At 42.3% G+C, this 15,994-nt stretch overlaps 1 protein-coding gene and 1 pseudogene across 9 annotated transcripts in view; one reads left to right on the forward strand and one right to left on the reverse strand.

Moving 5' to 3' along the window:
- Positions 1–15,994, reverse strand: part of PSPC1 (paraspeckle component 1) — a 114,549-nt gene that overhangs the window by 68,145 nt on the left and 30,410 nt on the right. For all 8 annotated transcript variants that reach the window (XR_002726055.3, XR_002726054.3, XR_002726050.3 and 5 more), the window contains exons 4-5: positions 14,511–14,707; positions 3,693–3,777 (exon numbers count right to left, since the gene is read on the reverse strand). Coding sequence is in view for 1 of the 8 variants with exons in the window: in XM_023190645.3 (XP_023046413.1) it covers positions 3,693–3,777; positions 14,511–14,707 (282 nt within the window). In the remaining 7 variants the exon portion in view is untranslated. The remainder of the gene's footprint in view (positions 1–3,692; positions 3,778–14,510; positions 14,708–15,994) is intronic.
- LOC111525306 lies at positions 11,035–11,447 on the forward strand (annotated as a pseudogene). Its single transcript, XR_002726059.3, has one exon. The product of XR_002726059.3 is annotated as an NADH dehydrogenase [ubiquinone] 1 beta subcomplex subunit 7 pseudogene (transcript).

Here is a 15,994-nt window from a genome sequence, read left to right on the forward strand (position 1 = left end):
AAAACTTTAAAAATTAGCTGGGTGTGGTGGTGCACACCTACAGTCCCAGCTACTTGGGAGGCTGAAGCAGGATTGTTTGAGGTCAGGAGTTTGAGGTTACAGTCAGCTATGATTGCGACACTGCACTTCAGCCGGAGTGACAGGACAAGACGTTGTCTCTTAAATAATGTTTTTTTAATTAAAAATAAAATACAGTATGTGTATACATATTACCCCATACATAAACACACGTCTATATTTCTGCATATATTTGTCAGTATTAAACACCACAGAGTTTATATGTCTGATTCAAATCACACTCACACAGGATTTTAACGTGAGCCGTTCATCTTTCTCTAATAATGAGAAACCTGAGTCTCATTATCCACAATATACAGCCATACCTTGGTATGTGCAGGCAACTGGTTCCAGAACCACTCCCAGATACCAGAATCCACTGATTTAGAATTTAGCCAAATATAAAGGTTACTCATCAGGGACTTAAGTCCCTGACATACGGTGTAGTATTCACATATAACCTATGCATATCCTCCTACACACTTAAAAGCATCTCTACTTATAATACCTAATACAATGTAAAGACTATGTAAACTTTACACTGCAGCGTTATACTGCACTGTTTACGGAGAATGACAAGTAAAAAAAAGTCCTCCTACACACTGAAAAGCATCTCTAGATTACTTATAATACATAATACAACGTAAAGGCTATGTAAATAGTTGTTACACTGCACTGTTTAGAGAATGATAAGTTAGCTGGGCATGGTGGCTCACGCCTGTAATCCCAGTACTTTGGGAGGCTGAGGTGGGAGGATCATGAGGTCAGGAGTTCAAGATCATCCTGGCTAAAATGGTGAAACCCCATCTCTACTAAAAATACAAAAAATTAGCCGGGCGTGGAGGCAGGCACCTATAGTCCTAGCTACTTGGGAGGCTGAGGCAGAAGAATGGTGCGAACCCGGGAGCTGGAGCTTGCAATGAGCCGAGATTGTGCCACTGCACTTCAGCCTGGGCGACAGAACAAGACTCCATCTCAAAAAAAAAAAAAAAAAAAAGAGAGAGAATGACAGGCTAAAAAAGTCTGTTCATGTTAGTATATACACAATTTTTTTCCCCAGATATTATCAATCCACATTTGGCTGAATCCATAGATGTAGAACCCACAGATACAAAAGACTGTGTGTACACTAATCTGTTCATGTAAAAAGTATACACACAAAGAAGTTTCACAACTACTAGCCCATACGCCTAACTAGCTTACAGAATTTATGTATGGTTCTTATCATTAGTATTATGATATCCAGTCAAGATACTATTTTACAGTTATTTAAGTTCCTTGTTTTCTTCCCTATCCCCTTTCAATGTGATGATGTTATTCATCTGTAAGACAATTAAGTTAATTTGTTGTATTTTTGTATCCTATTTTGGAATCCACCCCTCATATTCTGTTTGGTTTTAATGATTTATTTTTTGCTTACATGTGGGGTAGGTACAATTTCAAAAAGCTTAGCTGTCATCTCTGAGTTTTAAGAGGAAAAGGTTGGATTCAGGTAAGACTTTATGTTAGGGGAGAGGAGGTTTCCTCGTCTTTGTTAAAAGTAGAAAAGATCTAGCAAGGAGTGGTGGCTCATGCCTGTAATCTCAGCACTTTGGGAGGCCGAGGCAGGTACATCACCTGAGGTCAGGAGTTCAAGACCAGCCTGGCCAATATGGTGAAGCCATGTCTCTACTAAAAATACAAAATTTGGTGGGCATGGTGGCGCAAGCCTGTAATCCCAGTCAGGAGGCTGAGGCAGGAGAATCACTTGAACCTGGGAGGCAGAGGTTACAGTGAGCCAAGATCGCACCATTGCATTCCAACCTGGGCAACAAGAGCGAAACTCGATCTCCAAAAACAAAACAAAACAAGAAAAACGGTAGAAGAGATTTGAACATGTCTGTATAAAAAGGAGAAAATAAGTTTTTAAAAAGGTTCCTGAGGAAGGCACATTCATGATGTTGAGAGTTGTAAAAAAAAAAATAGTGGTTCTCAAGCTTTCAGATATATCTGAATACTGGAGGATTCCAGGTGGCTGGGCCTCACCACTATTGTTTCTCATTCAGCAGTTCTGCAGGGAGGCTTGAGACTACATTCCAACAGTTCCCTAGGTGAAATGTTAATGCTGTCTGTCCAGGGAGAGTGAAAGAAATCATATAGAAATATTTATAAATTGATAAACTCAGGTACAAAGTTTGAAAAAATACATCAAAATATACAGAACATCACCTATCTGCTGACCAGAGAAACTTCAAATTTTTTCATGGTTTTTCACTTTTTTCTTTACTTTTACTTCCCCATGAACATTTTATTTTATTTTATTTTTTTTGAGATGGAGTCTCGCTCTGTCGCCCAGGCTGGAGTGCCATGGCATGATTTCAGCTCACTGCAAGCTCCACCTCCCGGGTTCATGCCATTCTCCTGCTTCAGCCTCCCGACCAGCTGGGACTACAGGCGCCCACCACAATGTCCAGCTAATTTTTTGTATTTTTAGTAGAGACGGGGTTTCACCGTGTTAGCCAGGGTGGTCTCAACTTCCTGACCTCGTGATCCGCCCGTCTCGGCCTCCCAAAGCGCTGGGATTACAGGCGTGAGCCACCGCGCCCACCTGAACACCTTATTTTCTTACCACAAGCAGTCTATATTTTTAAAACAAATACTATTTTCAAAAACAGATTTCTACGTTTGCTTTAACTATCATAGCTTTGTTCACAGTATTTCCTAACTAGTATGATTTTCGAACCTTTGAACAGTAATGTCTATACCATTATAATTTGCAATTAAATACCACAGGCACAAGGTGAGCTATCAATGTGGGTTTATACATCTTGAATTAACCACTCTTCCAAACGTCCTTACTTAAACCTAGAAGATTTCAAGCTAACCATCACGATTGTCTATTTTGTACTGAGATTTTAAATTCCCATGACCCTTTTTAATACGGAGTCAACTTCCGGAAATCTTTTTTTTTTTTGAAATGGAGTCTCGCTCTGTAGCCCAGGCCGGAGTGCAATGGCAAGATCTCAGAACACTGCAACCTCCGCCTCCCAGGTTCAAGCGATTCTCCTGCCTCAACCTCCCAAGTAGCTGGGATTACAGGCACGTGCCACTACAGCCAGCTCAGTTTTTAGTTTTAGTAGAGACAGGGTTTCACCATGTTGGCCAGGCTGGTCTCGAACTCCTGACCTCATGTGATCCGCCCAACTCAGCCTCCCAAAGTGCTGGAATTACAGGCATAAGCTACTGTCCCTAGCCTCAGAAATCTTGTTTAAACATTATCAGAAGCACAAAGTTACATAAAGATATTCATAGTAGAGTTATACACATAACAAAATAAATAAGAGCAATGCAAATACATCCATCTCTGGAAAAATGGATATTCACAGCATATTCGTACAATAAATTACACATAATAATACCTAAAACCCTTGTTTAACTTCAAAGTGTTCGCATTCAAAGTGCCCTTAGCCAGCTAAAAAATACAAACAATAGCAAATAATTATGCTGCATTGCGAAGTAACTCACTGTATGTGGTTAAAATGGACAATTTTTTTATTTTTCCCATGATACTCAACTTATACAACTTGTAACAGGTGGTGGGGAGTTTTTATTAATAAGACATACAATTCATGTTTCTTACAATGATCTTCTTTTACCTTAGTTGTATTTGCTTCCGTTTTTGCAACTCTTGGTTTCTGAGTTCTTCCAAGCGTCTGAGTTCTTCTTGACGCCTCATTAGATCTATAAAATAATGACTGCACATTAATATTTTTAGTTTCCCTTTCCATATTTTTATACAAATAAGCATAGAAGTTCTCTACCACTGGCAATATATTGGTATATTACTCATTTTATAATAAATTATAAGCTGGGTAATTAATCAAATAAGTATCCTTTCTGAGCACGTTTCTTCATGTATATATGAGAGTATTCAAGTTCATTCTTGGCCAGGTGCAGTGGCCCACGCCTATAATCCCAGTACTTTGGGAGGCCAAGGCAGGTGGATTACTCGAGGCCAGGAGTTCAAGACCAGCATGGCCAACAAGGCAAAACCCCAACTCTACCAAAACTACAAGAATTAGCTGGGCATGGTGGCACGCACCTGTACTCCCAGCTACTCAGAAGGCTGAGGCAGGAGAATCACTTGAACCCGGGAGGTAGAGGATGTAGTGAGTCAAGATTGTGCCACTGCACTCCAGCCTGAATGACAGGGCAAGACTCCATCTCAAAAACAAGTTCATTCTTGTTGGGGGAAAAAAGCGTAATAAACTCATCTTGGCTGGGCACAGTGGCTCACGCCTTTTAATCACAACACTTTGGGAAGCCCAGGTGGGCAACAGAGTGAGACGACTCCACCTCAAAAAACAAAAACAAATAAATAAATAAAAATTCATCTTTGGCTGGGCGCGGTGATTCAAGCCTGTTATCACAGCACTTTGGGAGGCTGAGACGGGCAGATCACAAGGTCAGGAGATCGAGACCATCCTGGCTAACACGGTGAAACCCTGTCTCTACTAAAAAATACAAAAAAACTAGCCAGGCAAGGTGGCGGGCATGTGTAGACCCAGCTACTCGAGAGGCTGAGGCAGAAGAATGGCGTAAACTCGGGAGGCGGAGCTGAGATCCGGTCACTGCACTCCAGCCTGGGCGACAGAGCCAGACTCCGTCTCAAAAAAAAAAAAATTCATCTTTATGTCAATAAATTAAAATAGGTAGGCTGGCTTGTGCCTGTAATTCCAGTACTTTGGGAGGCCGAGGCAGGCGGATCACTTTGGCCAAGGAGTTTGAGATCAGCCTGAGTAACATGGTGAAACTCTTGTCTACAAAAAATACAAAAATTAGGGCCAAGTGTGGTGCCTCACGACTGTAATCTCAACATTTTGGGAGGCCAAGGCAGGTGGATCACCTGATGTTGGGAGTTTGAGACCAGCCTGGCCAACATGGCGAAACCCCATCTCTACTAAAAATACAAAAATTAGCTGGGTATGGAGGTGCACGCCTGTAAGTCCAGCTACGTAGGAGGTTGAGACACAAGAATCACTTGAATATGGGAGGCGGAGGTTGCAGTGAGCCGAGACTGCGCCACTGCACTCCAGCCTGGGTTGCACAGTAGAACTGTCTCTAAAATAAAATAAAATAAAATAAAATAAAATAAAATAAAATAAATTATAATTGTTTTCAGCAGCAAATGCAAAGCCCAAACACATGCCTTCACAGACACCAGCAGAGAGCACTTAAGAACCAGATCAGACAAACATGAATCATGACATAAAACCCAAGGAACCTCCCTCGCAACACAATTAGCATGAAATTCCTCCCTCACTAAACCAATGTCTTATGAAGAAGAGGAGTGAGGGAAGAATTCTTCAAAGAAGAAAGCAAAGATAAATGCTGATATAAACAAGATTTTTCAACAACAAAAAAGCGTTTCCAACATCACCAATCCCTACCATATCAAGAATAGGGGGGTTCCAGAGTAAGATAATGAAAAGTACATTTGTATTGCACATCTGAAAAGTAGTGTATAAACTTTCCATGTTAAAAATCTCCAAAGCTAAAAATCTTTGCCTGTCATTTTGTACAAAATTATGTATGTATCCATGCATATATTTTAAAATAATAAAATGTTAAAATACTCTGGATGGCGCAATTACTGGCTGCTTTTATTTTCCTTTTCTCTTTATATCTGAAATGTCTAAAGTGAACAAATTACCTCAATTGAATGTTTCTTAACAAATCCCTATACTCAAGAGTTGACATATATAATACTACAGCTAAAGTTAATCTAAGGTACCAATAACCCAAACTTCGTAACAATAGCAAGACACACATCATAATCATAACAAGGTAAATATTGTTATCCCCATTTTATAAATTAAAAACAGACATTTATAAATTATGGGAAAAAAAAAAAGGATTCAGATAGATTACAAAGTTGCCCCAGCAACATGATTGGACTGGGATGCCAGGCCAAACCTCTCCTTATTCCACAGCTCTTTCAAACAAGTCTGCCAAACCTAGTTGATCAGACTCAATCAGAAAACTTAAAAACATGCATTTGGGGATGTTGCTAAGAAAAGTCTGTTTTGGTATATGAGACAGGACCGAGGCAGTTCTCATAATAGGCCCATAGAGAAAACACTTAATTTTTATCTTAAAAAATGTTAAACATGACTGCAATTATTTCGAATCTTTATAACGTAAGTTCTTAACCTTCAATGCTCATTAGAATTACTTAAATATCTGACGAGGTACAGTGGCTCACACCTGTAATCCCAGCACTTTGGAAGGCTGAGGCAGGCAGATCACCTGAGGTCGGGAGTTTGAAGCCAGCCTGACCAACATGGAGAAACCCCGTCTTTACTAAAAACACAAAAATTAGCTGTGCGTGGTGGTGCACGCCTGTAATCAGAGCTACTCAGGAGGCTTAGGTGGGAGAGTCGCTTGAACCCGGAAAACAGAGGTTACAGTGAGCCAAGATCGTGCCACTGCACTCCAGCCTAGGCAATAAGAGCGAAACTCCATCTCAAAAAAAAAAAATTACTTAAATACTTTTTTTTTCTCTCAGAGACACGGTCTCACTCTGGCACCCTGGCTGGAGTAGAGTGGCATGATGGTAGCTCACTACAGCCTCAAACTCCTGGGCTCAAGCCGTCTTCCCACCTCAGTCTCCCAAATAGCCAGGACTGACAGGCTATTATGCAATTTAACAAAGCTGCTTTTAACCTCTCAGACCTTATTACCTTAACCGTTAACACTGGTATAATTAGCTCAAAGGCTCCAACAATCAAATTCTCAAATAAGCACAATCACCTAATACTTAACTATAAACTTAAAACTAGCATTTTATGCTTACTAAATTATATATATTTTTAAAGCTCCTAATACCCAAAGTTCCTGAAATTTCACTAAAGCTTACACATCTGTACATTGCCATGATCACATCTTTCTAGGGGAAAAAACTGTAAAAAGTACATAACTAGAGATATCTTTTTTTTTTCTTTTTCTTTCTGAGATGGAGTCTCACTTTGTTGCCCAGGCTGGAGTACAATGGCGAGGTCTTGGCTCACTGAAACCTCTGCCTACCGGGTTCAAGCAATTCTCCTGCCTCAGCCTCGCGAGCAGCTGGGACTACAGGCGCCCGCCACGGCGCCCAGCTAATTTTTGTTATTTTTAGTAGAGACAGGGTTTCACCATTTTGGCCAGGCTGGTCTTGAACTTGTAACCTTGCGATCCACCCGCCTCGGCCTCCCAAAGTGCTCAGATTACAGGCATGAGTCACAGTGCCTGGCCCAACTAGAGATGTCTTTATCTTTTGATCCGGGGAATTATACTCAGGAATTTTTCTTAATAAAATAAAACAAAGCCATCCACAGACATGAAGGCATCATCTACAGTATTACTTATTACTTACTAAACCCAGCAACACTTTGAAATGCTTTCCTGGCTGGGCATGGTGGCTTACCAAAGTGCGAGGCTGCCTCGGCCTCTAAAAGTAATATGCCAGCACTCTGGGAGGCCGAGGTGGGTGGATCACTTGAGGTCAGGAGTTTCAGACCAGCCTGGGGAACATGGCAAAACACTGTCTCCACTAAAACTACAAAAATAAGCCGGGCATAGTGGCACACGCCTGCAGTCCCAGCTACTCAAGGAGGCTGAGGCAGAAGAATCACTTGAACCTGGGAGGCACAGGTTGCAGTAAGCAGAGATTGCACCAACGCAATCCAGCCTGGGTGACAGAGCAAAACTGTCTCGAATTAATTAATTAATTAAAATGCTGTCCTAACAAATTTAATGATAAAATTACATGAAATTATATGCTATAATTTCAACGCATCATAAATATAGGTACAGAACAAAGGAATATAAACAAACTAAAATTTTGATTTGCTAGACTCTGAGAATGTTTTCTCCATTTAAAATTGCACAAGTCATGAAAACTAAATGTGTAACTTCTGCTCTAACAATTCTATTTTCTAAAAATACTAGTCTCCTCTTTTTTTTTTTTCAGTTTTTATTTTACCTCCGATCTGTCTGAATTTATGACACTGAATTAATTTTTTTTTTTTTTTTTTTTTTTGAGACAGAGTCTCTCTCTGTTACCCTGGCTGGAGTGCAGTGGCGTGATCTTGGCTCACTGCAAGCTCCACCTCCTAGGTTCAAGCAAGTCTCCTGCCTCAGCCTCCGGAGTAGCTCCGGAGGCCACCAGGCCCAGCTAATTTTTTGTATTTTTAATACAGATGAGGTTTCACCGTGTTAGCCAGGATGGTCTCGATCTCCTGGCTGCATTAATATTCTTTAATCATAAACCTCATATGTATTTAAATCTTAATATCAGGCATGACTGTTCTGTTCTTCAGTTGTCTAAAAGTTTATCCTCTCTTGATTTCTTTAAGAAAGGCTCAGAAAAACGTATTTGCTTTATTTTGTTTGTTTTGTTTTTATGGTTTTTTTTTTGAGACAGAGTCTCACTCTGTCGCCAGGATGGATGCAGTGGTGCGATCTCTGCTCACTGCAACCTTTGACTCCCTGGTTCAAGCGATTATCCCGCCTCAGCTACCCGAGTACCTCACACCTGTAATCCTAGCACTTTGGGAGGCTGAGGCGGGCGGATCACGAGGTCAGGAGTTCAAGATCAGCCTGACCAACACGGTGAAACACGGTCTCTACTAGTAATACAAAAATTAGCCGAGTGTGGTGGAACATGGCTATAATCCCAGCTACTCAAGAGGCTGAGGCAGGAGAATCACTTGAAACACGGAGACAGAGGTTGCAGTAAGCAGACATTGCGCCACTGCACTCCAGCCTGGGCAACAGAGCGAGCCTCCGTCTCTAAATAAATAAACAAACAAACAGATAGATAAATAAATAAATAAATAAATAAAAGTTAAAAAAAAAAAGTAATGGAGCCAGGTGCAGTGGTTCACGCCTATAATCTTGACACTTTGGGAGGCTGAGGCAGGCGGATCACTTGAGGCCAAGAGTTTGAGACCAGCCTGGCCAACATGGTGAAGCCCCACCTCTACTAAAAATACAAAAATTAGCCGGGTATGGTGGCTCATGCCTGAGGGAGGAGAATCACTTGAACCTGGGAGCCGGAGGTTGTAGTGAGCTTAGACTGTGCCACTGAACACCAGCCTGGGCAACAGAGTGAGACTCCATCTCAAAGAAAAAAATGTTTTAATGTAATGGGAGTTGAATCTTGAAAGGACTAAATAATTATCAGTAAAGTACAAATGATACAACTATTATTATAAGGTACCCATGTGTTCAATAAGAATCAGCATTTACAGCTGGGTGTGGTGGCTCACGCCTGTAATCCCAACACTTTGGGAGGCTGAGGAGGGCAGATCACTTGAGGTCGGGAGTTCGAGACCAGCCTGATCAACATGGAGAAACCTTGTCTCTACTAAAAATACAAAATTAGCCAGGCATGTGCCAACATGCCTATAATCCCAGCTATTCAGGAGGCTAAGGCAGGATAATCACTTGAACCTGGGAGGTGGAGGATGCAGTGAGCTGAGATCACGCCACTGCACTCCAGTCTGGGCAACAAGAGTGAAACACCATCTCAAAAAAAAAAAAAAAAAAAAAAAAACACCAACATTTGCAAAAATTTTCTGATACATGCATATATATTCTTTGCAGCACTGCTTTTAAAAACAAACTGAAAAGAGAAATTGTTACCAAAAGAGGATGAACCAAACTATACCCATATAAAAGAATATCATACGGCCATTAAAAATATAAGGCAGGTATTTACATATATATTCATGTAGAAAGTAAAAAAGTGTACAGAAAAGGTAAACAGCTTTTTCTTTTTTTTTTGAAATAAGGTCTCATTCTATCACCCAGGCTGGAGTACAGTGACATAATTACAGCTCACTACAGCCTCAAGCTCCCAAGCTCAAGTGATCCTCCCACCCAAGCCTTCCCAGGTAGCTGTAACTACAGACACATGCCACCAGGCCCAGCTGATTTTTGTACTTTTGGTAGAGACGGGGTCTCACTATGTTGCTGAGGTTAGTCTTGAACTGCTGGACTCAAACAATCCTCCCACCTCAGCTTCCCAAAGTGCTAGAATTACAGGCATGAGACACTGCGCCCAGCCAGTTTGTTTGGTTGTTATGATTTTGGGGTTTTTTGCTTACTAAAGGACACGAAAAAGACTTAAAATACAGAAGAGTGATTCTTACAAAAAAGCAGAAGGTAGTGAACAGGGGGACAATTTTTCTGTATTGTTTGAGATTTCTCCTTCCATGATATGTCCCGATACATGTTTCTGCAGAACCACACAACTTAGATTAATTACAGTCTTTCCTCAACCTGAATGCATCCTTAGAAATGCTGGATGAGGCCGGGCGCGGTGGCTCAAGCCTGTAATCCCAGCACTTTGGGAGGCCGAGACGGGCGGATCACGAGGTCAGGAGTTCGAGACCATCCTGGCTAACACGGTGAAACCCCGTCTCTACTAAGAAATACAAAAAGCTAGCCGGGCGAGGTGGCTGGCGCCTGTAGTCCCAGCTACACGGGAGGCTGAGGCAGGAGAATGGCGTAAACCCGGGAGGCGGAGCTTGCAGTGAGCTGAGACCCGGCCACTGCACTCCAGCCCGGGCGACAGAGCGAGACTCCGTCTCAAGAAAAAAAAAAAAAAAAAAAGAAATGCTGGATGAAATATAAAATTGTAGGCCGGGTACCGTGCCTCACACCTGTAATCCCAGCACTGCGGGAGGCCGAGGCGGGTAGATCACTTGAGGTCGGGAGTTCGAAACTAGCTTGACCAACATGGTGAAACCCCATCTCTACTAAAAATACAAAATTAGCCGGGCGTGGTGGCGTGCACCTGTAATCCTAGCTACTTGGGAGGCTGAGGCAGGAGAATCACTTAAACCCAGAAGGCAAGAGGTAGGTTGCAGTGAGCTGAGGCTGCACCACTGCACTCCAGCTTGGGCAACAGAGCAAGAGTCTCAAAAAAAGAAAAAAAAAAGGGCTATAGCCATGGGGGCGCACCTGGTCCGGCGCTACTTGGGCGATGCCTCGGTGGAGCCCGACCCCTTGCAGATGCCAACCTTCCCGCCCGACTACGGCTTCCCTGAACGCAAGGAGCGCGAGATGGTGGCCACACAGCAGGAGATGATGGACGCGCAGCTGAGGCTCCGGCTGCGGGACTCCTGTGCCCACCACCTCATCCGGCTGCTCAAGTGCAAGCGCAACAGCTTCCCCAACTTCCTGGCCTGCAAGCAGGAGCGGCACGACTGGCACTACTGCGAGCACTGCGACTATGTGATGCGCATGAAGGAGTTTGAGCGGAGCGGAGGCTGCTCCAGCAAAAGAAGCGGCAGGAGAAGAAGGCGGCAGAGTTGGCCAAAGGCCAGGGACCCGGGAAAGTGGACCCCCAGGTGGCCCTGTAGGGGGTGCACTCCCCACTCTATGGACCAGTCAAATAAAAGCCTTCAGGGCCCTCAAAAAAAAAAAAAGAAATACAAAATTGTAGAACAAATGGGAGGAAGTTGTAACTTTTAAAATTTTAAACAAACTAAAACTGAAATTTACCAACTGCAGACTTTTGATGAAATAAGTACAAGTACTTCAGCACAAGTGAACCCAGAAGCAGGGAGTGGGATGCAACAGGCAATGTGATTTTCTAATATTATAAACTAAGATATTGTTAACAGGGGCTTTAAATGAACACACAATAAACAACAAAACTTAAACTCATGGGAAATAACTCTGCAAAATTACTCTACTTCAAACATCAAAACACCTTCAGGCAAAGTTTTCTACGAGCTAAGAAAAAATTGAAGTCTAAGGAAATGTTCTTTGCCATCAATATATCCTCAGTACCTCAGACGTGTCTCCCGTAACGACATTAAAGATGTGCTAAATTAGTGAATGTTATACCATTGTCTGTCTGTAGCATCAATACAAATCTTTAGTACAGATGCTTCCATATCTAATCAACATTATTTCCTAACTAGGGCACGACTGTAGATAGGTGGGAAACAGAATGGGAGAGAAGTGCCTAGCAGGCTAAGAGAAAACAATTCACGTTGAACAGAAGGGCTAGGGCAACCACAGAGCCCAGGAAATTTCCAGATGATTCTAATGTGTAATAAAATTTCAAAACCACTGGACTGGACAAACTTTAAGATCTCTTGGGCAGGCATGGTGGCTCATATCTGTAATCCCAGCACTATGGGAGGCCAAGGTGGGTAGATCACTTGAGGCTAGGATTTCAAGACCGGCTTGGTCAACATGGAGAAATCCCATCTCTACCAAAAATACAAAAAAAACTGGCCAGGCACGGTGGCTCATGCCTGCAATCCCAGCAGTTTGGGAGGCTGAGGCGGGTGGATCACCTGAGGTCACGAGTTCAAGAGCAGCCTTGAACTCGTGGACAACATGGTAAAACCCCATCTCTACTAAAAATACAAAAAATTAGCTAAGTGTGGAGGCACACACTTGTAATTCCAGCCACTTAGGAGGCTGAGGCAAGAGGATCACTTGAACTCAGGAGGTGGAGGTTGCAGTGAGCTAAGATCACACCAATGCATTCCAGTCTGGGCAACAAAAGTGAGACTCCATCTCAAATTCAAAAAAAGCAAAAAAATTAGCCGGGCGTGGTGGCACATGCCTGTAGTCCCAGCTACTAGGGAGAGTGAGGCACGAGAATTGCTTCAACACGGGAGGCGGAGGTTGCAGTGTGCCAAGATCATGCCACTGCACTCCAGGCTGGGCGACAGAGTGAGATTCTATATCCAAAAAAAAAAAAATCTCTCTTGCAGCTCTAACAGCTAATGAATGTTTCTGTTCCTTTACCGCAAATAACAACTTGCAAATTTTCCACAAAATAAAAGACAGTTTATCTTGGAGTCAGTTATCCTGGAGTCTCGTTCTGTCGCCCAGGCCGGAGTGCAGTGGCGTGATCTCGGCTCACTGCAACCTCCACCTCCTGGGTTCAAGTAATTCTCTGCCTCCCATGTAGCTTGGATCACAGGCACCCATCACCACATCCGGCTAATGACAGTTTACCTTTAAATCTACTGTAAGATATAAATGAACTCAATTTTGTTAGAAGAGTGAACATACAGAACTACCAAGCTTAGGGTCCAAATTAAATCAAACACCTGACTAGTTTCTATTGTTTGCTGGGCTCGATTTTGTTTTAACACACGTGGAATCAGCACAGTTACTCAATGACTTGATCATAACTGCTTAATAAATATTTACTGAATAGTGATGTATGAAATATTAGAACACACATGCCAGGAAAAAAAAAACCTACACTTCATCCTAAAGTAAATGAGAATTTACCCAAAAGGATTTAGAGAAAAATCATCAAATTTTCACCTGCTAAAAAAAATAATGAATCTAGTATACAGAATGGTTTAAAGAAAGCCAAGATTAAATGACGGAAACGTTCAGCAGGAATGTGGCTGCAGAAATTCAGGCAGGCAGCTGTGGTACCTTGATCTCTGGGGACACTCAAGAGAAGGTAAATACAAAAAAATTAGATGGGCATTGTGGTGTGTGCCTGTAACCCCAGCTACCGGGAAGACTGAGGCAGGAGAACTGCTTGAACCCAGGAGGCGGAGGTTGCAGTGAGACGTTATCGTGCCATTGCACTCCAGTCTGGGCAACAGAGCAAGACTCCATCTCAAATAGATATATATATTCTTCCCAATTACTAACTTTTCCTAAATCCCCATATCCATCTGTACACATGAATCTTTTTCATCTCTACCAGATTATCCATCTGTACTCTTTCAAACATGTAACAATAATCTTAAACAGCCAGCATTTGTCCAAATTCTTCTTCTCATCAAACAAAAAATCCTGTATGTGCCATGTCTACCTACCAAAATTTGCCTGCTATGTTTCTGTTTGCCAAGAGAATCATGTATTTGGTACTGGCACAATTTAATATCCTCAAATTACCTCCAACAATACTACTTGCATAAGTAAAACTAACTTTTTAATTTTTTTTCTTTTTGAGACAGAGTTTCACTCTTGTTGCCCAGGCTGGAGTGCAATGGCACAATCTCGGCTCACCGCAACCTCTGCCTCCCAGGTTCAAGCGATTCTCCTGCCTCAGCCTTCCAACTAGCTGGGATTACAGGTGCACACAACCACAACTGGCTAATTTTGTATTTTGAGTAGAGACGGGGTTTCTCATGTTGGTCAGGCTGGTCTCAAACTCCTGACCTCAGGTGATCCACCTGCCTCAGCCTCCAAAGTGCTGGGATTACAGGCGTGAGCCACCGTGCCCAGCAAGTAAAACTAACTTTTAGTAAGTTGTGTTTTTTTTTAAGGGAAGTTATCTGGGAAAAGGGAGACTTTCATACCTAATATGTTAAGTTCCAACTTTATCTCTAAACTCCTAAATGGCACTTTACACAGTTGTTCATGAATGGTACACACACTTAAGGAGGAAAAAAAAATCATACCACATCTACATGAAAATCCATGTTTACCTTGCCTCATTAGCATTAATTGGTGTTCATGCCTAGCTGCTTCCATTTCTGCCTCCAGTTTCTCTTTGGCTTCTCTGATGTTTCTATCAACCTGCTCACGCTGCTGCTTTTCCATTTCATCAAGAGCCTTCCATCGAGATGCATACTCAAATTCAAATGTCCCAGGTTGAGCGAAACGCGGCGGTTGTTCTCTTTCCCTAAATTAACATTAAAACATACAGAAATGTACGCTTAAAAGGTAAAACAACAACAAATGAGAACAACAAGCACTTACAATGTCCAAGACACTGTGCGAGATACCATGTCTATAAGAATTACCTCGTGACAATATTGTGATTACAGGCCTGAGTTTAAGAAACTGCCCAAGAATGTTCAATTAATAATGGAACAATGATTCAAACTTGCATAATCTGATGCTACAACCTGCATTATCCTAACTATTATTATCTGCAAAATTTCTGCTTTTGGAGGTTTCACTTTCTGATCTTCAGTCAATGAAATATTTTACAGGCCGGGCGCAGTGGCTCACGCCTGTAATCCCAGCACTTTGGGAGGCCAAGGCGGGCAGGTCACGAGGTCACGTGATCAAGACCATCCTGGCTAACACAGTGAAACCCCGTCTCTACTAAAAATACAAAAAAAATCAGCCAGGCGTGGTGGCGGGCGCCTGTAGTTCCAGCTACTTGAAAGGCTGAGGCAGGAGAATGGCGTGAACTCCGGAGGCGGAGCTTGCAGTGAGCAGAGATCTGCGCCACTGCACTCCAGCCTGGGAGACAGCGAGACTCCATCTCAAAAAAAAAAAAAAAAAAAAGAAAGAAAGAAAGAAATACTTTACAAAGGGAAGTCTGGAACATATGAATTAACTGTCTGGATCAGACGTTTTTACTAGTAAAACCAGCTAGATTTTATTGAGTGTTACGTGCCAATTAATTGGGTAGGCCCCAAAAATTAAGGCCTAACTTACTACAATTGTAGTTAATTATTTAATACCTGTTTCCCTTTATAGACTATAAACTCAATTGACGACACCAAATGTGGCTGTTAAATGCCACCTCGGCCGGGCGCGGTGGCTCACACCTGTAATCCCAGCACTTTGGGAGGCTGAGGCAGACAGACCACGAGGTCAGGAGATTGAGACCATCCTGGCTAACATAGTAAAACCCCGTCTCTACCAAACATACAAAAAACACTAGCCGGGCATGGTGGGCGGGCGCCTGTAGTCCCAGCTACTCAGGAAGCTGAGGCAGGAGAATGGCGTGAACCCGGGAGGCAGAGCTTGCAGTGAGCTGAGATCGCACCTCTGCACTCCAGCCCGGGTGACTGAGCAAGACTCCGTCTCAAAATAAATTAATTAATTAATTAAATAAATAAATAAATAAATAAATAAATAAATGCTGTGCCCGGGTGACTGAGCAAGACTCCGTCTCAAAATAAATAAATAAATAAATAAATAAATAAATAAATAAATAAATAAATAAATAAAT

The sequence above is a fragment of the Piliocolobus tephrosceles genome, chromosome X (genome assembly GCF_002776525.5).
Source record: "Piliocolobus tephrosceles isolate RC106 chromosome X, ASM277652v3, whole genome shotgun sequence".
NCBI lineage: Eukaryota > Metazoa > Chordata > Mammalia > Primates > Cercopithecidae > Piliocolobus > Piliocolobus tephrosceles.